Raw genomic sequence first — 27,367 nt, forward strand, 5'->3', positions numbered from 1 at the left:
TATAAAAAAAAACAAATAAAGTATTCTACCAAGAATGGATTGGAAACAACTTTACGGAGGAGGCGATTAAATGGGAGTTGTGTCTTTGTATAACTTTGTACGAATGTGGACGGCCCGCTGATAATAAAAAGAAACATGTGTGTACATATAGTATACCTATGTTTCGCTATCAATAAAAATCAAAATACTTTATTCAACATAGAAGCATTATACTTATTGATAGTCAAATTAGAAATTACCACCGGTTCGGAAAAGAAATACCCTGAAAGAACCTTCGAAAGAAACTCAGCGGGTTTTTTTCTATCATGTCTTGTATATCAATAAAAATGGCTCTATGTTCGTAACTTCATATTTTGTATCGGTTAACAATGTAATAACCCTCTTGATATTTTATCTATATAGATATCCTATCATTAACCGAGACAGAATTATAGTTTGCACTATTAGGATTGTCTCATTAATCGTGTTATGACGTTTGTAAATCTAACGTCACAATAATACAGAGTGATCATTTTTAAATTGTACATCTTATTTTATCATTTTCAACGAAATGAAGTCGTTAAGAATATAAATGAATTGAAAAAAATATTATTATTTTTTCTACATATATTTTATAATTGTTTTTATATTTAATTTATAAACGGTTTTTTTTAATTATTTGGTGATTTTTTGCTGTCTATTTTTTTTTTAATTTGTTATAATTTAGAATATTCCTTAAATTAAGTAGAATAACGGATTCAATTGATGCTCATGATATTAGTCATTCGAAGTTAATTTCGAATTCATTAATTTATAAAAATCCAACCCGTCTCGGCTTCAGACGGGTTGAATAACAAAACAAACATACAAATAAAAAGAAAGGGCCCGTGAATGTTCCTGGCATAAAAGATTTTATGCCACCGAGATCACATAGAATAACTCACTAAAGTTTCACCTCAATCGTATGAATAGTTCAGAAACATGTTAAGAACAAACATTCATTTTTATTTATTAAGAAGATGAAGATAACCAATGAATGTAGCTTATATCTATGCTATTACTATAATCCTTTTTTTTCGTGGTCTAAGGCAAAATACATTATGTTGCCTTAGACCATGAACTAATAATTGAATTGACACTATCGTTTGTTTTCATAATTTAGTTGACAGATAACGGTTGAAGACATAATCTCACCGACCGTTCAGCCTTCTTCGTGTCCTATCAATCCTAGGTGACATTAGCGAAATAATCTGCATTCTCTTGACATATCTAATGGCCTTGAGCAAATAACTAAATCGTTGTCGATGCAAAATATTTTGCACAAATATTTAATTTAAAAAAAACACAGTTGTCTTTTTTCACAATGACGAAACATAATATTTGTTGTATACTTCTGATAAATTTAATACATTAAAACAATTAGGCTTAGCACGCCTCATAATTTCGAATTACTAAATACCAATTTTCATATCTCTTTCTTCAAAAAGGAAGGAGTTTTATACAAACATCCATCCCCTTTACTATCTTAGGGGTTAAATTTTAAAAAAACCCGCCTTGTGCTAACCTAAAGTGTAAAAAGAACACGCATGCAAATTTTCATATCACTAGTCCTAGACACACACATATATATATATGTGTGTTTGTTTGATACTTTTGTATATTAAAATTGCAATCGTAAATTCTAAGAAAATAAGACTTACGATGTCTGTGAATGCATATGCAGTATGTATACTACATAGCTTTTATTTTATTATATAACATCAACATTATACTCACGCTTGTCATCTCAGTAGTTTAAATTTAAAGCGGATGAAACTGCAAACCGCAATTGCTTATATAACATACTTAACCGAAACGCGCTGCATCTTCTGGTATAATTTCCATGTATATTAGTTATTTCAGTCTAGCATTACAAAAACAACGTCTCCTCATTTTTAATATAGATTAGTCATATATGATATCACTTGTCGATTGTTCTATAACGCAAAACGACGAAGACGTGTGAACAAGTGACGAAACAAATTTTGCTTTATTGGTTTCGAATAAGTTCTTTGGCAAATACTAAGCGGACTCAATAGTCTGAACTTCACAAATGATTTCTCATAATTTTATTTCCCAAGATTATCCCGCATATCAATACTAACTCGTTGGTCTAGTGGCTAGCTTAATCTTCAGAGTCGAAACCTCGGTCATTGTCCGAGAAAGGAGCTCCTAGAAGTATTTGATAGTCTTTGAACGTCCATACTGAATGGCACAGCAGTGTGACAGCAGGAACTAGACCGTGCGCTTTGTTGCTTGCGTTCTTGAAACACCGCGCCGGATAAAATTATTGAGCTCAATTATTTTATGTCAGAACCGTTTCGCGAAGTTAATGAAGAATATCATAAACCAAATTTGTTAATACAAAAAACTACTCTTTATTTATGAAAAGTTTGCTTCGTTAACAAAAGTAAATCAGGCCTTCGTAAATTAGTCGACTAATTTAAATACAAACTTTAGTTAGTAAGCATTTCCTTATACGTTCAATTACTATAAGCCCTAGTAAAATATTTTACTTTTCATTTTCTTAAATTGTTTTAACTCCTGACTTTAAATCAGTTTGGAAAGTTACAAAATTATACAGAAGCTACGCACTGAATTTAGACAAAACAAATTATAAATTATGTAATGTATTCTTAAATATAATATACAAAATTGATCAAGCATATTGATATTGCACGTATAAATATTTATTATGCACTGCGTTTACACAATATGTAACAAAAGCCCTATTATTGTAGTAAGCTCCATTATAAGATTATGATTGATGATTTTTTAGCAAAAAAAAGTAATTCACTTGGGTAAAATCTTCATCATAAATATGAAATCCTAATAAATACTGTCCAATAACTAATATTTTAAAAAACATGAGGGAATTAAAAATAAAATCAAAAAAAGGTTACATAAGGTGCAATAGGTAGCCTTATTGCAATAGCTATTATTATTAATTTTAAGGTTAAAATAATTTATTTTATACCGGAAGTAAAGCTTCGAACATGCCTGTAAGTGAGCGGTATTCACCCAACAGTCATTTCTGGCGAACCATGATTACTTTATATAGATGTATTCCGGTTAAAAGGGAGAAAATAATACACGATATTTGAAAGCGTATTACTAGCGTAATGAGTTGTTCGTTCATCACATCGATCTATCTTCGTTGAAATATTTATTAATAACAAAATTCTCGCCAGGGAGCGCACGACAAATATGAAATATCAAAATTTATGGTTATTAAAAGAATTTATAATTAAAAGGAAAACCAATAAAAAGATATGGAACGAAATCAGTAAAAACTGAATTTCGAATTAATATATATATATAATAAAAAGTATATAGTATACGCGCGCGTCACACAAGCGAGTACAGTGCGGTAACAGAGGCACAACAATGACAACATTGGACATTCGAGTCGGTCTTAACCCAAGGCGCACCAATATATGCTTCGAATTAAAATATATAGCTTTGTATATATTTTGACTGTGAACAGTAATTGGTAAATTATTGTACCACAACTTATTTTGAAATAAGAACTTTACTAATGGCAAACATATTGGATATATGTACAATTGGTTTTCTTTACATAAGCATACATGGGAATTTTCATATTTAGTGATGGTTTAAATAATTATGATTTTATTTATTTCAATTTGCTGTGACATATTCAAGCAAAATTTTGTGGTAGATTCAGTAGATTCTTGATCACGTAAACATGATGAAACCTAAAACAGTACAGATGAATTTTAGGGGCACGCGTTGAAGTTCAAATCGTCAATCGTTTAATCGATCAATTACAAAAATGCTCCTCGGAGCTGATTTTGATGTAAGTTAAATTAGATTATTCAAAAATGTATATTATATAATTTTCTCCTGGCTGATATATATTATTTAAAACACACACACACACACATACACACAAACAAACACACAAGTATACAACACACAGTAACTATATATCTCAAGTACTTTTTGTATTTTCTCACTAAAAAAACTAATGTGAATGCCTAATGAATCACCTTATATTTCCAATCCCTAAAATCATCACCGATATACTCATAAGAGCGAACATTGAGAATAATTGAAAAACCGCGTTAACAAAGAGATTATTCCTTCAACAAACAATGAAGCTATTTCGGTATAAATAATAGAATTTCCTTGAAAAGCATACTGTATAATATAATAATATACGATAATTGTTGGCTGAAGATTGAAGTCGTGTATTTAATATAAAGCCACACGTGATTACAGACGTAGATAATAGATGCCTCTTTGTGATAATAAAGTATTTAGTTACAAATATAAGAAAGAGGTGAGTACATTTTTTATACGCGGGTTATAATTTGTTGTTCATTTCACAAAAATGATGATAGTATTTATATTATTCGATATTTTAATTTTATTGTGGTTAGGGAAACAAGGAATGCTCGATATTTTTTAATAACAATTTTGTTCAATCGAAAATGACAAATACTTCAATAGCCAACAAAGCTTGCAATTAATGACATAAAATATAATACTTTGTAAAACAATTAAATCTTTCTTTTCTTTTATAATTCGATTAATTTATTAATTATTTAACGAAACATTTTAAATTCTTTGAATTCGACTTCTTTTTTTAATTAAATGCAATTATAATTTAAATGTATCTTTTATAATACTATAAACCATTTTTTTTCTTAATAATGAAAGTAATTTATCTTTTTATGCTAAGATTTAAGGGCATTAAGCCGAGGTAATCCAATGGATAAATTATTTATAGCCGAAATAAATTTTCGCATACTTAATTTGAATTATATTATTAGGAATCTTATAGTATTGGATGAAATTATGTAACTTATTAAGCCATCAACCCACACAGGAACAATATTTGTTCAGGAATGGATATACAGTAGCTTAATTCATATTTATTTTTGTATCAAAAATTGTCTATAACGTTATAAAATGGTATTGAATTTTTCTAATGCGTGTATAAAGCCTTAATCGTATTAAGACAGAGAAACAACAGGCTTAATACAATTACCTTGAAAATGAATTGTATGCTCTCAGTAAACAAAGAAAAGTTTGCGATAAGAATGTGTTCAAAAATACTGAAATAAATCACGAGCATAAACACTTACATTTCGAGGCCGGCATTTTCACATTTACTAAATAGAAATGCGATTACTATTTAAAAAAAAATAGTACCCGTAATATCCGTGCTACAAGCTCAAGCGCTACATTTTTTTTTCAAGCGCTTGAGTATTAATCCAAATCGCAGTCCAATTCGCAGTCTATAAGGTTTTTTTTTTTTGTAGAAAACGCTTCACATAAATACCTACGTTATTTACACCATGACACCCGTTCTCTCCACTAGTTTTCTCCCCTTATGCCCATCTTCATTAAATATAAAAAATGATCCATTGTTCGAATTATTGAAAGGACCATCCTCGAGATATAATCGTCTAAGCTATAGGACAACATACACTACAAACATATATATATATACATTAAAAAAAAACAATTTTTGAATGGGTAAAAAAATCGTTAAACGTATGTGTTCTCGTTCTTTATTTGCTTTAAAGACAGACTTGTGCCAATTTTTTTTATGTATATAAAATTAAACACTGATGACAAGGGGAAAAATGACGACGTTATTATGTCGATAACAAACATGCCTCAGCATGTCTTACCTCAAAAAAGACAACGCTATATATTTGCATGTACATATGTACTATATGTACATTACATTTGGTTACAAATATAATAATTATCTATAGAAATCTTTCTATATACTACACGTCATGTATTACTTGGTATATTATGGCTGTATTGTTCGAAAGCGAGATGGCCTAGTGGTAAGAACGCGTGAATCTTAAGCGATGATCGTGGGTTTAAATCCGGGCAAGCACCACTGAATTTTCATGTGCTTAATTTGTGATCATAGTTTATCTATTATTTGACGGTGAAGGAAAACATCGTAAGGAAATCTGCATGTATCTAATTTCACTGAAATTCTTCCACATTTGTATTTCACCAACCAGCATTGGAGCATCGTGGTGGAATAAGCTTTAAACCTTCGACTCAAAAAAGGAGAGGAGGCCTTAGCCCAGCAGTGGAACATTCATAAGCTGTTACTGGCTGTATTGTACATAAAACGTCTTACAAACTAGTATTATTTATACAAATAAATGAAATTGAATTGTCCATGGTAATTTCAAAATAACTGCAACTTTTTAAATTAATATGGCTCTTTGCAAGCTACCACAACAATCATTCTTTTTATTTTTATCTGTACAAATGCTAATAACTGAATTATTATAAAAATATTCAAAGGTACGGTTTAGTCTTAATCAAAATAATGGAAGTGTCTGTCTGTGATTTTATAATACCTACCTCTTTTTAAGTTAATATGACTATGTTCGAGTTACCAAAATCAAACAACCATTGTTATTGCTGCTACTTAACAATTTAAATATTTCATATATTTATGCCATTATGTACCTTGCAGTAAGTTAGTCAGCCGATTTTAAAGATTGTCACAAACTATATTTTAGGACGGCGAAGCTGCTTTTGCTAGCCTACAATGTAAAGAGTGATCAATATCTAGAATGAATGAACTTTCAAAATAAACATGGTTTATATATTATCCCGTTAAAATAAAAATATTTTTCTTGTGCACTAAGTTTGCAAAGTCTAAGTCTCAATAAAATGTGTTTCTTACAAACTGCCTAAAAATATAATAATATCTTACATAGATACATATGAATGCTTTCTATAGAAACGCTGTAGAGCATAAAAACGCATGTAAAAAGCCCAACGTTTACATAATCTGTTCCGGCTTTTTATTTTCAGTTACTTGGTTATTCATATGGGCAATTTAAGCAAGTAATGTTAAATCAAAATATTATTTCTGATCGTTAGGGAAATCTTATGTAGATAAAAATTGCCTTTTACGAAATATTCTTTTTACGAATATCAATATTATACGCGTGAATTGATATACGCAGGAAAGGCAACATCTGCCGAGTTTTGCTAGTTCAATAATAAATTCTCCGAATATTCCGTCTGTCGACATACATATCTAAACCTTAATAAATAAATAAATAAATATCTTCTTTCAATACAAATGAACAAATTATTCGATTACGAGAATATAATAATGTTGTTTTCGTATGGTGTTCATTAATTCGGACACGGATAATAATAATGTTATCTAATGGGATTAAGGAATTCTTGGGAACTCTTTGGGAGTCGAATAACATGGGAGTCGGATTAATCTTAATGATTTATGAAAACTAGAAAACTTTGGTTTACGTTTTTGTTCTAAAAGTCACTGATCTAAATATAAGTAACTAGTTTTAAACTTCACCCGCGAGTAAGGGTGCGAGAGGAAAAACGCCCTTTTCATATGGAAGGCGACTAACTCAACCGTGGCACTTTCTTGAACCTTAGGAAGCGACTATTACATTGCAAAACATACATTGCTTAGTATGTACAGTACTCAATATATAGTAATCTAGAAGAAAAATGAATGTATATACACATGTTATATACGTTCTTATGTTCTAGTTTCCAGAATTTAGTCTAAAAGTTAAAGTCTAATTAAGTACTAACGTAAATGTATAAAGTCGCTAATGTACATGAGAACGATATAATATTTATTTGGTTTTTGTAATATTAATATCGAAGCTATTATATATTATATATGTAATACTAATTAAGACACAAAATAAACCAAGGTACAGAGACATAGTCTAAGGAAAGTTTTGAGTATTATAGTGAAGCCCCTAACCCCTAACTCGCGGTTGAAAACTTGCTACTTATGCATAGGATTTTCTATTACAGATATCTATCATCAGAATTATCTTTTTAAACATAAGTTGGTACATTTATTATAAACTAATAAGCTTATGTACTAAGATATATAATTATAAATAGCCTTAACTAAAAACTAACAATTTTGGTTTTTGCTTTTATTTTATTGGATGAAGAAACCCACTATACTTCATGGGTTATTTAAATAAGTCTAAATACACGACAGAATACACGACATCAAAATAAAAACGCGGAAAAACGCGATAATAATAGGATTAACTTAAAAACGGAATTATGAGTAAATATTTAAAAAGTAACAAATACTCTTGAAATAAATCCATACAAACAAGCATGAATTAAGACTTAATCTGAAAACGAGGTCAAGGAGACGCCATTTTATTTTTATATGCAGTTTTCGACAGTGAATTAATAAAGGCTCAACTTTTTTTAAACATTACCTGTACTACGTACATTAAGTTTATAAATCAATTAAAAAAGACGACAAATAATTTTTTAAATCATTAAGTAACATGAACAATTTGATTGTTTAAGCAACTAATACGAAGATAACCCGGGAAGAAACTTAGATGTTACTTTTTTCACAAATTCAATTATTCTTAACGAAAATCAATAATGCTAACTTAACTTTTATATCATATATTTAAACTTTTATGATTTAATTGACCTTATTTATCCATTTTTTTGTATGTATTAATTTTAAATTTATTAATTTAGATGAAATTGTAATGCCTTATGGTAAAGTCACCATCACTGACATACCATATTGATATACATTACTTGTCCAGAATTTGAAGAAGTAAATATCACCCTTTACACCGGAAGTGTATTTTCATTGATATACCTTGGTACCAGGATATTATCCACCCTGCTTTAAGTACACTTACTCGCTCTGTTCAAACCTCCCATCTGCATTTTGTTATTGTAATTCTGATATTTTTATCCTTCAATCCTGTAGAAACTATCAAAATGTTCTGTAATTGTTTTAATTTTAAAGAAAAATACTTTCAGCATTTACTCAAGTGTAATAATATAGACGTTTGGACTATTAGTTCCGCGTCAGGGTTCAATAGTGTGTCTAATTGAAATAATTTTATGTTAAAGTGTTCTATACTTCATACTTTAAATGGTTTTTTTTTAACAATTTGGTAATATAAGCTTATCAAATTAAGCAAGGTCTTTTTTCATAGAATTACTTTATTATTATTAATATAATTATATTTATTAAACCTACATGACTTTCCTTATTTCGAACATATTTTTTGTGCTTGACAACAAAAAAAAGTAAATGTAATATTGAAATTAAGTAACAAATTGTTTTTTTTTTATATCCGTAATCCGTAACAGCCTGTGAATGTCCCACTGCTGGGCTAAAGGCCTCCTCTCCTCTTTTTGAGGAGAAGGTTTGGAGCTTATTCCACCACGCTGCTCCAATGCGGGTTGGTAGAATGCGGGTTGGTTGGTATACATATATAATATAAGCGTCATATACAGCTTCCAAGTCGATTAAACATCATCTGTCTCTCTTTCTCTTTCTTTCACACGCCACGAGAACCAGTGAAGTCTCCGGTCTATGTCGAAACGGCTATCATTGGGTTTAAGCGGGTAAGACTCATGTACCCTTGTTCTACCCCCGAAACTGGCTATATTTTAAAAGCTTGTTCTGAGAAAAAAGGATTACCCTGTTTTACGTTATCAAACTAACACGGGACGATAAAATCGATAGGACATCTAAATCAATATCACAGTAATTATTACAATAATTAATTAAACATTAGTGGTTAAAATTCTCAATAAATCTGAATAGATTTATTGATAATTTTAGTCTAGCAACTTTCCTGACCTATGGAGGGAGGCTCTTATTAAACCTATACCAAAATTGAATAATCCAGTTTCATTGTCTGATTTGCGTCCTATCAGCATACTCCCATGTTTATCTAAAGTACTGGAAAAAGTAGTCTACATCCAACTATCTGAATTTCTAGAAAACAATAATATCCTACCTGATGTTCAATCTGGCTTTAGAAAGCATCGTAGTACTACTACCGCACTCACCACGGTTGTAGATGACATACTTAGTGCCCAGGACTCCGGTAAAGTTACCCTGCTGGTTTTGTTAGATTACTCTCGAGCGTTTGAAACTATAAATATCTCTTTACTTGTTGCAAAACTGGCGTACTATGGTTTTGATAAAACCGCTATAGATTGGTTTGCAAGTTATTTAACTTATAGAAGACAATCAGTGGAATTAATAGGTGAAGATGGCACTATAGCATGTTCTCCGTGTCGTCCAGTAACACGAGGCTTGCCCTAAGGCTCAATCCTTTATTGTTTATATTATATACGGCGAACGTAACGAGTTGTATTATAAATAGTGATTGTCATGTTTATGCGGACGATTTACAAGCTTATACATCATTTCACTTGTCGAACCTAGAGGCTGCCGTTAAAAACTTAAATGATGATTTAAATAGAATATTTGCATGGTCACAATCCCACACCCTAGTTTTAAATGCGAAGAAGACTAAATATATGATATTTGGCACAAACAAACAAATTAAACAATTATCTAGTTATAGCCCTATTATATCTATAAACGATGTAATTATTGAAAGAGTCACCGAAGCTAAAAATCTAGGCGTCATTATGGACGAAAACTTGCGTTTTGAAAAACAAGTAAATAATACCGTTCGTAACTGTTTTTACCGTTTAAAATTGCTGTACCGTGTACGAGAGTCTCTATCAAACGAATTACGTCTTACACTGTGTGAGTCACTGGTGCTGTCAAAATTAAATTATGCCGATACAGTGATAGGGCCACGAATGCTTGCTCGCTCAAAAACGGCCATTCAAAAAGTACAGAATGCCTGCGCTCGTTATTGTTTTAACATTCCGCCACGTGCTCATGTAACGCCTTACATTAATGAAGCCAAATCTTTAAGGACTGACTACCGCAGACAATTGCATTTCGCTTTACTTTTATTCGGAGTCATAAAATCCAAATCACCAGGATATCTCTATGATAAGCTTTTGTGGTCATCGGCCGTAAATACAACTCACTCCACCAGGGCGAATTCCTATTTGCTGCTTGTGCACCCACATCGTACTGCAGCCTTTCGTGGAAGCTTCAAATACGCCGCGACCAAATGTTGGAATAATCTGCCGCCTCCACTTCGTAACCTAAAATCATTGCATACGTTTAGACTAAGATATAAGTTATATATATTTAACCTACAGACTGAACTTTAACTTTCTCATTCACATATTCGTGTATATTGATAATAAATAATTCATAGTATACAAAATTGAAAGAAACATGTTTGACGATATAATTATTTAATTAAAAATGTACCTATAATTGCATGGCCAATTTGTTTCATGCAGATTGTTCATGTCATATTGGTTGCGGAGTGTCTGCCTCCACTGTAGGTTTTAGGAATACCATTATCGCCGTCTCTAAAACAACAGAAATTTGGGCATAAATATATTTTATTACTGGCTGTACCCATGACTTCGTCCGCGTAGAATTTAACAAAAAAGTTAATCATTTTTATTATCATTTTTTTTCTAAAATAAAAGCAGCCTTAGTTATTCCTTATTACATCAGCTACCTGCCAATAAAAGTCCCGTCAAAATCGGTCCAGCCATTAGGCCAGCCAAAAGCCAACAAACAGACAGACAGACAGACAAACAGACAGACAAAAATTGTAAAAAAAAAAAAAAAAATTTCGGTGTATGTACCGTATATATATTCATATGCATGTAGTAAAAAGCGGTTATTTCGATATTAAAAACAGACACTCCAATTTTATTTATATGTATAGATTATCATTTTTTTTTTTTTTCTAAAATAAAAGTAGCCTAAGTTACTCCTTATTAGATCAGCTACCTGCCAATAAAAGTCCCATCAAAATAGGTCCAGCCATTTCAGAGATTAGCCGGAACAAACAGACAGACAGACAGACAGACAGACAGACAAAAATTGTAAAAAATGTTATTTCGGTGTATGTACCGTATATATATTCATATGCATGTAGTAAAAAGCGGTTATTTCGATATTAAAAACAGACACTCCAATTTCATTTATATGTATAGATTGATATTATCTATGTAAATTACATGGTTAATCTGTAAACACAAATAACGTAATATATTTATGTAAAGCAAAAACAAAGATTAGGTCTTAAGTACTTACCTATTCTCGCTTGTCAGAATGCTCATTCGCCGTGTTGTTTCTTAATAGCATTGGCCGCCATTACTTCCCATGGCGTTGATCGCTGAGTTTGAGTCGGAGTCATATTAATTTTCAAAAATACCGCCTAAATGTCAACTTTTTAATTTGTATATCGGATTTAATCTCCTATTTTTTTATAATCGTATATGTATTTCAGTTAACGACTTTAGTTTTAAGTTTTATTAACTTGTAATTTAATAACTTGTTTATACGTAACAATCTACCACTTTAATATTTGATACTACTCTTTGTCACGTTTACATGGCCGTCCGTCACTGTCACATGGAGGCCTCTGAAAATCAGTGCTGGGTTAATATTATGCCAGCTTCAACTGAGAGGTTGTCCATTTTGGATGCCACACCACTTTACAGTTAATTTTTGTTAATTTTTATTTATTTATTTTTTTCTCTTTTCTTTGTGTTTTCATAATAATGCAATTCCCATTTTGCATCCAATTATATTTAATAGATATAGATTAAATAAAATTAGATGCAAAATATTTTTGTAAATATTTTTGTAAGTTAGTTAATTTTTTATTTATTTTTTTCTACGACATAAATTAACTTAAACTCTGTGTTACTTTTGTCATTTCTTTTTTATCTTCTTATTTTTACTCATGTGGTGTGATCCAAATAAAGACTTTATCTATCTATCTATCTATCTTTATCTAATAATGCATCGCGAGAAAATCTTGAGAAAACTCAGTGCCATTGTGGGTTAAAGAAGATGAATATCCAGTTATCCTTAATGTAGTATTAAAATTCTTAGAAATGAGTAACGCCATTTTTAATTATAAAAATTACGTGACATCTTCATTTTCTTTGTAATTTACCCGAAACCGCGTTTGTGTGACATTATTATAATGAAAACGCTCTGAAATGTTTTCGTTATCTTTATGGTAAAACTCTGTTAGGGCTTTACTTTAAAAATGTAAGTATGGCCTGTAATTATACAGCCGCGAGAAATATAACATTTTATTTTTATTTTATCATTAACAGCGCATTTATCATGAAATTATTGTTCTATGCTTCTTACAATAGCACTGGACTTGGTAGGGCTTTGTAAAAACCCTATCTAAGTCTGATGGTATCAATCACTCATCACATATTTTACTACGAAATAGCAATGCTTATTATTTTTGTATTCCCTTTTGAAGATTGAGTGAGCCAATATAATAACAGACACAAAGAACAAAGATAGAAAATAGAAAGAAGACACCAATATCTGAAACTTAGTTTCAGATATTGGTGGCGCATTGACGATGTAAGGTATTGTTAATATTTCTTAGAGTCAATTTTATTGGTGGTGGTGACCACTAACCATTCAGGCCCATTTGCTCTTCTCTCTACCTATTTTAAATAAAAAAAATGTTTATGGGTAGAAGTGCCGGTGATGAATTGTAATATAATTGTAATATAATTATTATTTCAGGTGGTCCATATGCTCGTCCACCTTCCTATTCTATAAAAAAAAAAATAATAATAAACACACCAGCCGTATGCTGGAAAAATATCATTATAATTAAAGTGGATTAAATCATGTATGTCTTATGTCATAATATATTTAATTTAGTTCTCCCGAAAAAAGACAAAGACAAAAGAACTGCGAGACATCGGAAAGATCTGCACCCGTACGTAGTTGACGTATTTAAGACACGTACGAAACGATTTGCTTCCTCGTTTCTGATACGCACCGCTAAGGTCTGGAATACCCTCCCGACCTCCGTTTTCCCCACCACCTACAATATGGGTACCTTCAAGTCAAGAGTGAATAGGTATTTTCTAGGCAAGCGTGCTCCACCTTAGATTGTATCTTCACTTTCCATCAGATGTGATAACAGTCAAGCGCTTGACTATATATTTAAAAAAAAATCCTTCTAAAATATTCTACCTCATTTTGTTTTCCTTTACTACCGACAATTTAAAATTATAGTCACTTTTATTCTATATGTAAATCAGCTATTTATAGCATTCATTAAGTGCCACGTCTGAATGTATTTGAAATTCAGACATTGCACAAGATGTGTGGCGTGTACCAATATGAAATGCTCACGTGATGAGGGATGAAATAAGATATCAAAACTTCATTGAATAACAAGACGAACGAAGGTCTAGACTTCTGCTAACGTTATAATATTTAAATTAAGAATACTCAGGTCATAAACATCCAACTTGTAAAGCAAAACTTGAAGCTACAGCCTGTAAATGTTCATCTACTTCATTTTTGACAAATACTTCCTTTTTTAATAACGATGAATTTAAGAGCTCATTCCAAAATGCTGCTTCAGTAAGACTTAATTCCTATATAAGTTAATTAACATACGGCAAGTTCTGCAATGTGTTCTTGCATTCTTGTCCTTCACCGAAGAGCACAATATAATTTATGATCAAAACTGACGGTCAGAAATGACTTAATGGTGCTTGACCGGATTTCAACCTTTAATGTTTGCCTTAAATCTACGAGTTCTGTCCACTGAGGCATCTCGACAACAACTTGTTCTATTTGTATGTTTATGATAGGTATTATTTACATTGTCTCGTGTACTCAAGTTTAAATGATGGTGGATCAGTTGTAAGTGAACCATCAACTATATCGGAAACCTACCCAAGTTTGGTATGACGTTGAGCGTGTACAATCGTAATTAGACAGACGAATTTATCTTCTCTTGAAACATCATACTTATCAATGATACATATCAGAACAAAAAAAATGACAAAACTGACTTGCGTATTTCCAGAATTCTTACACCATCATTTATTGTAAACATAAGCACTTGTAAACCACAAATATTATAGACTAGTTATGAAATGATGACTGTCCATTAATAATCATTTATTTACAATAATACTTATAATAAATATTATATTGTTTTAGGTGATAAGTTAAACAAAGAAGTGTCTTCTTCATTCGAATGTCAGATCAATGATGTCATAAAGAGATAAATCAGTGTTCAGCTCACTAAACAATATTTATAAATAATATTGTTGACTGTTTGGATGCATTGTAGAATGCCAAAAGAAAACAACTCAATGTGAGTATTGTCATATTTATGTTTTTTTTTTATAATAAATAAACTGATTCATTAGGTCATTTAAACAAAGATATTACAATGGCAATTATTAAATTAATTCGTTACTTGCAGTAGTCTTTTTTCAGTTAAGTAATTTTCTAATTAAGTGCATTGGTTTCTTTGATTCGTTACACAGTTAAATCAAAAGAAGATCATATATAATTAAGGAGTTCAGGTTGAAATCTCTGGTCTTCTTCATCACCAAATCATACTTTCTAACTTTCTAGCTTGTTGATGAAAATACAAAAATCGCTTTTAGTATGCCTATAATATTTTAGAAGTTCCCTTAAATACTTATGGATCCAAATGACGAAATTCTGAAGTAACAAACACAAAATATTGAACAAAAACAATTAAATTGATGACATTCTATACATACTTGGAAAATAATATATCAAAAGTACTCAGAAGAGCCTTCTTGAACTAAGGATAATTTTACAGATTAAGAAAATAACAACACTTCCAATATTTGCTTTTCATTGTGCGGGGAATTCTCAGACACATTAAATTACTACGTCTCAATCATCACCGATAAAAACAGGTAAATAATAGGTAATAATTGATTAAAATCTCATTGAAAAAGTAATAATATATTATCTTATATTTATAATGTATAATGCCATTCAATACATGTAAAAGAAACTCTTAAAACGCGGCCGACAGATGTGAAATTGGCGTCATCATCATCACTTGACGAAATTGATGGGTAATGTGAAGTTAAACAAAAAAAAATGGTGGTGCGATACTAAAATTGATATATATTTTTTCTTGTAAAGCAAGGATATATCGTATAGAATGCAGAATAAGGGATTCGACGGGGTACGACGACATAAGAGAGCGTCATGCTGTTTGCCGTCTTACCACCAACACGCGTTTATAGATATTTTTTTATAATTCATCTCGTGCTTAACGCTTAAGGAAAACGTCGCGAGGAATTTTACACGTGTCTAATTACAATAAAGTTCTGCCACATGTGTATTCAACCGACCCGCATTGGATGAGCGTGGTGGAATAAGCTCTATAAGGATTATAAACATAAAAAGGAGAGGAGACCTTAGCCCAGCTGTGGGATATTCACAGGCTTTTCAGGCTTAAACACAAATTAAGCACATGAAAATTCAGTGGTGCTTGCTTGAGTTTAAGCCTGCGATCGGTTAAGAATCACGTGTTATAACCATTTACATTCTTTTTTTTAATTTGATTAATACTTAAATACGTTTGTCCCAACTTGACGCTTTATATACCAATTACAGGTGTCGTTGTTTTAGGTTTTTTGCTTATGATATAAATTTCTGTACATACGCCTTTTCTGATTACCGGCCTAGCCGTAGCCGTAAAATTGATATTATAAAATTGAAGTAAATACAAATAATGTATTTACCTTCCTAATTGTTTTAGTTAAAACATCTTTAAATATAGATCGTATTATTCAAATGTTACTTTTAGATTAACTTGTATAATAATTAAGACTTTTATACTTATGTATAAAAGTCTTAATTATACTATTTTAATTTTGTCATTTGAATTGTATACATAGGCACTAATGAACACCTATTAGGCGAATTCATTTGAATTCAGAAAAGCTAAATACAAAATGCTAATTGTAATTTAGGAGTAAATGCTATTGTATGGGCGGAGTCGTGAAAACGTTCGCTTGTGATTGCTGGGATAAGCGACTTTGTGTCTTATGAGAAATTATTTAAGAAATGTATTTCCTTATCTTTTTTGTAAATAGTCAAAATCAAAAGTCAATAATATTTATTCAACATATAAGCGAAATACTTGTTTATTGAAATAAATAGTTAAGACCCGAGAAGAACCAGCGAAAGAAAGTAGTAAGAAGAGATTGTGACGTCATTGGTTCAAATTCCTAAATGAGCCAATAAAAAGTTATCAGTTTTTTTATCAATTCGCAGTAACAGTCCAGAATTTGGAAATTTATAGAGTTTATCCTCCCTTATCTCGGACAACACGTATAGCCGTTGGTTTTGCGTGTGAACTCTCATCGGTCGCGTTGAACACACAAACTTGAGCACTAAAGTTTATAGTAATACCATTGGAGTCAAGGAGACAACTATCCTAATATTCCATAAGGATTCCAAGCACCTTGCGAACATGTCTTGAATTTTATAATTATACTTAAAAGGTTAAAACGAGACAGATGACACGATTCTTCTTTTGTTTCAGATAAAACTAGTGGCAATGACTGGTTATACGTAGAACATAATAAGGTGTTTTTGTAAATTATAAAAACATAATTCAAGATAATCATGGAGAAAGAAAACGGTTCGCCTCCCATCAAAAACGGCCCCGACACGTACAGCTCAAAGTAAGTATTGTTTAACAAACTTTAAACTTTTTCTTATTATTATACACGCGGTGTTGGCTATTAACTATTTAAGAGAAATAATTTCATCCTATATTACTTTCATTTAACTTTATCGATATACAATTGATTTATGTGGATTAAAATATTCGTTTTACTCACGCGGGTGGTAACTAGTGTATAATGGATGGCGTGTAAGTCGTATCGCCATAATTGTTTACAAAAAAATTGAAAGAGACGACCTTATGGCACTCTGAGTGAGATGTTTTCGTTGAAATTACTGAAACTAGCTTTGTAATCTCAAGAGGTAACCTCTAATCCCTTTGCTTTACAGCCGTCAAATGGTATTCATTTTGAGAACCACTTAAATACCTTTGATACTTATACATACAAAGGGTAAAGATAACACTTGCTATCTTATTTTTATCTCAAATATACTTAGTTAGGATATTGTAACGGCAATTCAAAATTACCAATGATAATTTATATATGAATGCCTCGTTGGTCTAATGGCTTGATGTAAAGCCGCAGGATGCAGACCCGGAGGTCCTGGGTTCAATTCCCAGGTCGGGCCAGTAAAAAGTTATTGAGTTTTTCTGTCAGAAAATTCTCAGCAACAGCCCGGAGTCTGGAAGTTGGAAGTGTATATACTCCCGTATCTCAGAAAGCACGTAAATTCGTTGATCCTGCGCCTGAACTTATTCCGGTCGTGTGGGATAGCAGGGGCTGCTATCCTACACGACCGGAAAGAGTTCAGGATCGACATCGGATTACGAGAGTTAGGGAATAGAGAGTGCACCTGTGTTTGCGCACATACTTGTGCATTATAATATCTCCTGCATAGTTGGCTAATGTCTCTTGAGATTGGCCGCTTTTAAGTAGTTCGATATAAATAAAATTAATGTCAGGATTAATACAAACTAAACAATTACAAATTAAATAACAGAATAAGTTTAATATATTAACTATGCTAAATATTATAGTCGTAAAAGGTACTACTTATTAAATGATAATAATTTTAAATAAAAAGCAAATAAAGGTACATAGGTATCTTACAAACGTTTTGTACGCCAAGTTCCAGTGTTAAAAACTATTTCCGAAAAGATACCGGTACTAAAATTGTCATAAATTATATACATTAATAATTGATCCGTAAGTATTACAGCTTCAGTTACCTCGAGGATGTTTACCACATTGTGATAAAAATTCTCATACATTTACATATATTTGCATAGTAATACACAAACACTTTGTACTCTATATAATCTTTAAACGAAGACGAGAAAGCTATTTATTATTATTATGTTTTTGGAAACGAAAGCAGGTTTACTAGCACACCTCAAGATGATTTTTAATTTTATTCATTTAAATATAACGTTTGATTTAGATTACCTTTATTGTTTTATCCGTTCACTTTTTATTGCTATAAAAATCAGGCATTTTTGTGAATTTTTAACGGTCAAGAAAGTTTTATTTATTTGTTAAATTGAGCTCAAATATAAAAGTGATATGGTTTTAACGACTATAAAATATGATCAAAGGAATTCTTATTCAATATACAAACCTGAACTAGATGAAAGGAAATGTTTACTATTTACAATAGTTGTATAAGCGTTTGATCGATATTATTAATCTATTTTTGAAAAAATTCCAGCAAGTTTCAAATTATTTTTAACGAATGATAATAATGATGAACAAAGAAAATTGGTTGACAAACTAAGTCGAAAAAGGGACTGAAATGGGTTTGCCTATATATATATATATATATATATATATATATATATATATATATATATATATATATATATATATATATATATATATATATAAAGGAGTGTCAGAAGGGGCCTTATAGTGATCTTGGCTGTCGTTATCCATGGTGGGCGTTGTAACGGTAGGTAATTTGAAAATAAGAAAAAAAAGGCACACTCGTATTGTCCAAAGTCTTATTATTTTATTGTTCTTTAATTTAACACACAAGATACACACAATTAACACTGGATGATAACTTTACGAGCCAATAGGTTAGCACGTGTACACCTCGTGCCGCAGCTGTCCACCCCATGACTGCCGCTATTCATCGAGGCGACACCCACTACTCTATTCGGAGTTACCCGCTCATAAAAAAAAACTAACAATAACACAATCGACTAAAACTAAAACAATATTGAAAAATCTAATTTTGATTAACATTAAATCATAATATAATTTCATAAATTTTATCATTAAAACTAATCAAAAATCAGCGCGCCGTCATATATATTAATGAATTTAATGTCGAATGTTGTAGAATATTTTTTTCATAACATTACTAAATCATTCTAGGGATGGCCTTGACAGACATGAAATACAATTAATAATATCAGGACCTAGGTTTGTGCAAGACTGCCGCCTCATCAGTTATTCCGCCGACAACGGCAATAATTTGTATTGCAGTGTTCCGTTTTGAATGACAAGTGAAATTACAAGCACTTTGGACATAATATTTTGAATCAATATTCGTACAGAACAAATTGGCCAATTCGACCGTCTAAGCTATTAATAAAAAGAACAGTTCACATTATTAGAAGTGTAAATTAAGAAAAATTAATCTAGACAATACATTGTTTTAACAATCGAGAAAATTCCATTATTCAATTTTGACTTGTATGAATACGTATACTTATGGGCGGTGGTGACTCCTTACCATCAGGTGGCCTCTATCTACGCTATAAAGAAATATTACGAATAGTATACTAAATTTAATTTAATTTTTATAATGGATATTGCTTAACGAAGAATGACAAGTTTTAATGAAGTACCTAAGTGACAAAGACCCAAGTTTAGGATTAAAAAACGTCAATCATAATTAGTAAAATAAGACATTATTTATACATCACATTCAATCCACATTAATCCACTGCTGGACATAGGTCTCCTCACAGGCGAGCCAATTCTCTAGTCCTGTGCTAATCGCATCCATTGAGCACCCGCCATTTTTCTAAATAATATAATTTAATTTTATAATTTATTATTATTTGGTGGTAGGGCTTTGTGCAAGCCCGGGTGGGTACCTAAAATTCATCAGATATTCTACCACGGTCGGTTAGACCGATCACCATTAACTAGTCCATTTTCTGTCTAACTATTATAAGAAACAAAAATAACCGCAACCGGAACAGACTTTCGCGTCCGTGCCATATTTAAAGTTGTTTTTGTGTCGTTTCGCTCCATAAATTACTAATTTAAATTGTAATACATTAAATTATATCTATATTTACATACATTATAATTTTATTTAAATCTCACGTATGAAAAATATACATATTAATATAATTAAGTCATTGATGACTTCATATAACTTATGGATATAAGGGAAGAGAAGCATAATAATTGCTGTCTTTGCTAACAATGGTATTGTCGCATATTATGAAAATATCAATGATATTAATCATTTATCTGTCAAAGCTTTTAAAATATACCAAGGTTCACATCATCACGAGAAAAATATTTACCTGCAAACTTTCAGTTCGTTTTGCTATTTACTGTCTACAAGCACTGGTTGTCTATAAAACTGATTCGTTGTCCTAGTGGATAGCTGATAGGGCTGCCGATCCGGTGGTCCTATGTTCGAATCCTGTACAAGAAAATATTTGTGCTTTGAGTTCTCTCAAGATTTTTTTTGGATAAGCCCAGCTTAATTTTTAGAGACCACTGACAGCTCGTAAAGTGCTCGTTCTACGCCTGGGTCGGTTTACGGTTTGCCCGAATGAGACAAGAGATAGTGCTACTGTGTTTACACTGTGCGCTCAACCTTACACAAGAAAATGGAAATCCGATGGATAATCGCTACGGATATTAGTATCCGTTTTAAATTCCAATCTAGGGATTGAATTAATTGACTTACAGCTAGTAAGGTTCAGACAATACCAATATTGTCTTAGTCTCTGTTTATACTAAAAACAACGGATTATAGTCGGTATTTCTAATTATAATAATTATTCTAATACAATGCATATTGGTTTACCATTAAAGGGAAAACGGCAATCGTATAGAAACCAGTTAAGTAAGTTACCTGATCTGGATTAGTATACGCAGACACTAATGAAATATCAGGAGATTAACTGTAAAAGATTAAGTTTTGCTTTATAATCACACAAAACTGGGGCTTAGTGCAGGCCTGACTTGAATGTTACCAACAACTGTCAAATCAATTTGGAGACGTTTTTGCATTTGAGTAGAACACTATCACCAGATAAATAGATAAACAAATAATTTTTATATTTTTAAAGAAACTTAATATTATAAAATTAAATGACATATTGGGCCGGTTGACGTGGTTCGTAAATATTTCACGCCGAAGATTGTGGGTTCAACTCCCACCCAGGACAGACATTTGTTTGCATGAACATGTCTGTTTGTCTTGAGTTTGGATGTAATTATCTTTATGAGTATGTATTTACAAAAGAAAAGTAGTATATGTAGTATATCAGTTGTCTGGTTTATACAATACATAGTACAAGCTTAATTTGAAAAAGTTATTAATCATAATTTTCTTCAACTCGACACATTTAGTAGTCATCCTCATCGAAACTTTTATCCCATATCGTATCTTAATTTCGTCCTGAAAATTCGTCCTGATATTGTACGTAAGGCATCGTCTCTATCCCGCAATTACTTTTCCTCACCAATAGAATAAATATATAGACAAACATTTTTTCATTTCACTACAATTATAACAATAATTTTTTTTTTTACTCAAGTAATGAATGTCATTATAGCATTCATATACATTGTGACATTTTTTGCGACATAAAATTTCAATTTCCCCGTGTATTTAATTAAGAACTAATTAGCAGGAAAATAATAATAGACACAATGACATTTCTAACTTGTGCGAAAATGCGGGGCACATGGTAACTTGCGCAAAGTGGCTTATTTTCGTTTTAATCACTGTGTGATTTACATTTAATTACACTAGTACAAACGCAAAAACGTCTCCAAGCTGATTAATCAGTTCCTGCTTTATACTTCAACTGTAATACTTTGTATTGTTTAATTAACGATTTCAAGTATAATTAAGTGGGTGTAATTCTGAACAACTAACATCTTAAATTTAAGTTCTACCATTAAAATGGATGACCGTGATAGAAGAGCTTAATGGAGCCGAAAGGAGCGAATTTGAACTTTGATGCACCTCGACTAACGGTGCTGTATTCACTTGAAATACTTACAATACCTGCAATGTGCATTTGTTTTAGAAGGTTAAGCTTCTTTTAGAGCACTTACCGCTCTTTCTGGGTAGTAAAATAAACTAAACCGTTACACTCAGTAAACCTAATCGCCTATACTCGACTCAATTCGACGTCAAGCGCGTTCGGGTAAGTGTCGCTAAATCGCATATATTCAGCTCTAGTTGTGATGTGCTGTCATCAGCGACGTACTGTAACTGGGTAGGTACCACCCACTCATCAGATATTCTACCGCAAAACAGCAATACTTGATATTGTTGTGTTCCGGTTTGAAGGGTGAGTGAGCCAGTGTAATTACAGGCACAAGGGACATAAAATCTTAGTTCCCAAGGTTGGTGGCGCATTGGATATGTAAGCGATGGTTGACATTTCTTACAATGCCAATGTCTAAGAGCGTTGGTGACCACTTACCATCAGGTGGCCCATATGCTCGTCCGCCTTCCTATTCTATAAAAAAAAAAAAAAAAATTGGACTACATACTATGTCGTTTAGAACTATTGAATAGCAATCTATATTTATATATATGATGAAATTGAGATGGGTCTCATTATAAAGCAAACAGAAAAATAACTAAACATCAATACTTAATATTGTTGCGTTTCGTTTTAAAGGATAAGCGAGCAAGGGTAACTAGAGGCACGAGGGATAACATATTCCTGCCCAAGATTGGTGACGCATTAGCGATGTAAGATTTAGTTAAAACTTCTTACATCGCCAATGTCTGTCTCGGTGGTAACTACTTAATGTCACGTAGTCTAATAACGTAGTCTAGTAACTAAGCAAAGATGATATATATATATATATATATATATATATATATATATATATATATATATATATATATATATAAAACTTAAAAAAGGTGGATCTTTAACTAATTAATATATATATATATATATATATATACATTTACGTTCGAAATGCTTTTATGTTCATTTTTAACTTAAAAAAGGTGGATCTTTAACTAATTAATCTATATATATATATCTATATATATAGATATATATATAGATTAATTGAAAATAATATAATTAACATGTTAAAGTTGTTACGATTACCCAGCCCTTTTTACGACAATATTATGCATAATACAACGACGACATGCCTATAGGGATCAACTTTAACGCTAGAACCTGACAATCTTAACCGGAGATTGTCGGTTCAAATTCGGGCATGCACAACTGAATTTTCGTGTGCTTAGTTTCGTGCAAGTAAAACATCGCGTGACCTTAAACACCGTAAAACATCGTGAGCTTAAATGCTTGTACGATATTTTGTCACATGATATACAAACACAATAGAGACCGTTTTATATACTTTATTGATAAACAAAATTAAATTCCACAAAAGATGAGTTTAACGGTCCTGTAATAATAATAATAATATTCTCTGCCAGTCAGCCTTAAAATGTACGAAGAATTTCTTTTCGAACGACATTATAATTATTATAATATGTTGAAATTATTCTAAAAATAACAATAACACCTGCATTGTGAAGAACCTTTGTAGTTTTTTGATCATATTTCTTTACCATTGCATTAATTTTGTTTCAACAATCTAATATTTTTTCATGTTGTAACAACATTTAGAAATATACTAATTAGAGCACGCTACGCTTATATTATGCTAATGTGATACTTTAATTCAGAATTCGAGTGTTTAAAAACTAAAACGCAAATGCAATTTAATTGTAATTCGGCTGATGCAATGAAAAACACCTATTTCATCACATTAAAATGATCTGAACTGATTGGGGTTAACAAATTCACCATGAATTGACAATCAATGTAACACTGAACGCATCGTACCCTTTACGAGTATACTTATGGTTTAATTGCCGCTTGTATAGAAATTCACCAATTTGCTCTTTCATTTCTCACATGGTCTTCTACTGTTGATCATATTCGCGCTTCATCGAAGCACCTAACACATAGTTGTCTCTTTTCTGTGTATCTAAAACAGTGACCCTTCTATTGCCATCTCTTTTATCAATAACATGAGTGAACCAAGGAGAAATAATATTTTGAAAACGATCAGAATAAGGTCTTATGTGCGACATATTATGATTTTTAACGTTACTTTATTATCATGGTATTAATGCTGATTTTTTTTTCAGGATTGAGCTCGCGTATAATGGATCGAGAGAAGATTTGGACCCCTACGTGCCTGCTGACCACAGACCGTTGGAATCCAATACGTCGTGAGTTAAAATCATTATTTTAGGATTAATATTCCTACTACACAATACCAAAACTTGAAGATTAGATCTTTTGCGTACTTTAATAAAACCACAAAATGAAACGTTAGGAAACCTACTAAAATATCTACCTACGATAAATTTTTTTATCCGCTCTATCAGTTAAAGTTCATATAATTATATTAATTATTGTAAAAAAAATACCCAAAGAAACGAATTGGGCGTTATATATGAATGTAGATAAATAACATGACACAATTTCTCTACTATTTCTCGTCAATACGTTTTAAGTGTTGCATGTGAAAAAAATCAGTGAATATTTCCATTTTATGTTTCTTATTAACATTTACGCATTAAGCGATTTAACAGCAAATTGTTTCCCTATCAATTTATAATAAATAACAAAATAAATAAAACAACTAAGTTTTATACAGCCGGACGATGTAAGAAATTAAAATGATGATGATGATTTATTAAATAATTGTTGCCACTTATAATTAATATTCGTTAACGTGCATTTAATTATACAGAATAGTCTTCTTAACAATAGATTCAACATTTTTATAATTGAGGGAAAAATTAAAGACCTTGTTACCAAACACCTACTTAATCGACTTAATTGTTTGCATTTTATATTCCCTATCAATTTATAATAAATAACAAAATAAAAAAAAAACAACTAAGTTTTATACTTAATATTAAATTTTATCAATCAAAATAATTCAGAGCAATATTTTGTTAACTATACTACTATTACTATTAGTAAAAATTGAGGAATAAAATAATTTCAGTAAATTATATACAGTACCCTTTTTCAAGCGCCTTAAAATATGTTATGCGTCCCCAACCACGCAGGTGGAACCCTTGAATGCCATAATGGAATATACCGGAAGCGAGGGGGTATGGGACTCACTCCATCATTAAAGGGTACCTCGGAATTAAATAACCCAAAAAAAAAATCTAACATAGTGTCCTACTATTATATATTTATTTATTATATTATATTTATTTATTTATTTTTTTATAGAATAGGAAGGTGGACGAGTATATGGGCCACCTGATGGTAAGTGGTCACCAAACGCCCTTAGACATTGGCATTGTAAGAAATGTCAACCATCGCTTATAGCCAATGCGCCACCAACCTTGGGAACTAAGATTTTATGTCCCTTGTGCCTGTAATTACACTGGCTCACTCACCCTTCAAACCGGAACACAACAATATCAAGTATTGCTGTTTTGCGGTAGTTTAAATAAATCATTCAATATATAATAAATATTATATATTGAATGATTTAGTATGATCCAACAATATTTACAATTTACAATATTTACGTTTTTATGAGCAGTCATATTTGTACCGGCCCGAAGATCTCTGGAATTAACATTTTCCAAACAATAAATTTGCTTATATTGATCTTAAAACCTCACTTAGTCTGACAACCTTCTTAAAATGTGTTCTCCAATATAAGAAAAGATAACAAATGTTTTGATTGTCCTAAAAATAAAAATGTGGAGTAACCTTTTTTTATCAACTTAAAGGATCAATCAATCAATCAAATACTCTTTATTATACACTAGATTTAAAAACAACTATTAATACAAAAGTAAAAGATGGTTTGGTCTTATCGCTACAAATGCGTAATCTCTTCCAGGCGTAATTTCAACGTAAACGCAGTGCTGCCAAATGCCAAACTGCCAAATGAATTACTTACAAAATAAAATAAAATATATCTTTATTTATTTACAGGAGTTTCGGAGCGTTGGCACATTTGTTAAAGGCATCTCTTGGATCAGGAGTATTGGCGATGCCACTCGCATTCAAGAATGCGGGTCTTCTCGTTGGAGTTATCGGAACTATGATCATTGGATTCATTTGTGCGCATGTCATTACCGTTTTGGTAAGCCTAAGTATTAGATTTATCATATTCGTATAATAATGCAATTTTTTTAAATATATAAGCTAGCGCTTGACTGTTATCACACATGGTGGAAAGTTATGATATAGTCTAAGGTGGAGCGCGCTTGCCTAGAAGATGCTTATTCACTATTGACTTGATTATATATTAATATCAAATTTATGTAAGATCTGATCCATCCAGATTGCACACAGCACCGACGATGATAGTAATGATGCTGACAATGATGACAAATATTTTGAATGTATAATATATTTGCTTAGCAAATGCTTAGATGCTAATAAAATCAATAGTGACTGACTAGATGCAAGAAAATGAGAGCTGGGATACCTCTCCCAATTTGTCCAAAGATTGGCCATATGCACGTCCGCCAACCTATTGTATACAAAAAAAATGTCCAGCAAAGAACTGCGATGTTCAATAATGTGCAGATTATGTTACTAAAAAAAACTTTTGTAGCTTGGGATGTTCTCAGCACATACAATACTTTTATCCGATTGCTTGCGATTTATTTATGTGTGTTGCATGTTTCCTAAGTAATTCTGTATATTTCGGAATACATTAT

The 27,367-nt window shown here is 31.4% G+C and overlaps 1 protein-coding gene and 1 long non-coding RNA gene across 5 annotated transcripts in view; both read left to right on the forward strand.

Moving 5' to 3' along the window:
* The window catches only part of LOC126768170 (uncharacterized), a 259,312-nt gene that overhangs the window by 153,989 nt on the left and 77,956 nt on the right, over nucleotides 1–27,367 (forward strand). The window lies entirely within an intron of this gene.
* The window catches only part of LOC126768145 (proton-coupled amino acid transporter-like protein pathetic), a 53,648-nt gene that overhangs the window by 16,909 nt on the left and 9,372 nt on the right, over nucleotides 1–27,367 (forward strand). Inside the window, exons 1-6 of one of the 4 annotated variants that reach the window (XM_050486079.1) lie at nucleotides 4,244–4,324; nucleotides 14,936–15,092; nucleotides 15,573–15,672; nucleotides 17,319–17,460; nucleotides 24,806–24,889; nucleotides 26,634–26,784. In XM_050486079.1, coding sequence (XP_050342036.1) covers nucleotides 17,402–17,460; nucleotides 24,806–24,889; nucleotides 26,634–26,784 — 294 coding nt within the window. In that variant the 5' untranslated portion in view covers nucleotides 4,244–4,324; nucleotides 14,936–15,092; nucleotides 15,573–15,672; nucleotides 17,319–17,401. Of the gene's footprint in view, nucleotides 1–4,217; nucleotides 4,325–14,935; nucleotides 15,093–15,572; nucleotides 15,673–17,318; nucleotides 17,461–24,805; nucleotides 24,890–26,633; nucleotides 26,785–27,367 lie in introns of those variants that run through there. The other 3 variants (XM_050486080.1, XM_050486081.1, XM_050486082.1) reach the window with 3 other exon arrangements.

This window comes from Nymphalis io, chromosome 4 (genome assembly GCF_905147045.1).
Source record: "Nymphalis io chromosome 4, ilAglIoxx1.1, whole genome shotgun sequence".
Lineage (NCBI taxonomy): Eukaryota > Metazoa > Arthropoda > Insecta > Lepidoptera > Nymphalidae > Nymphalis > Nymphalis io.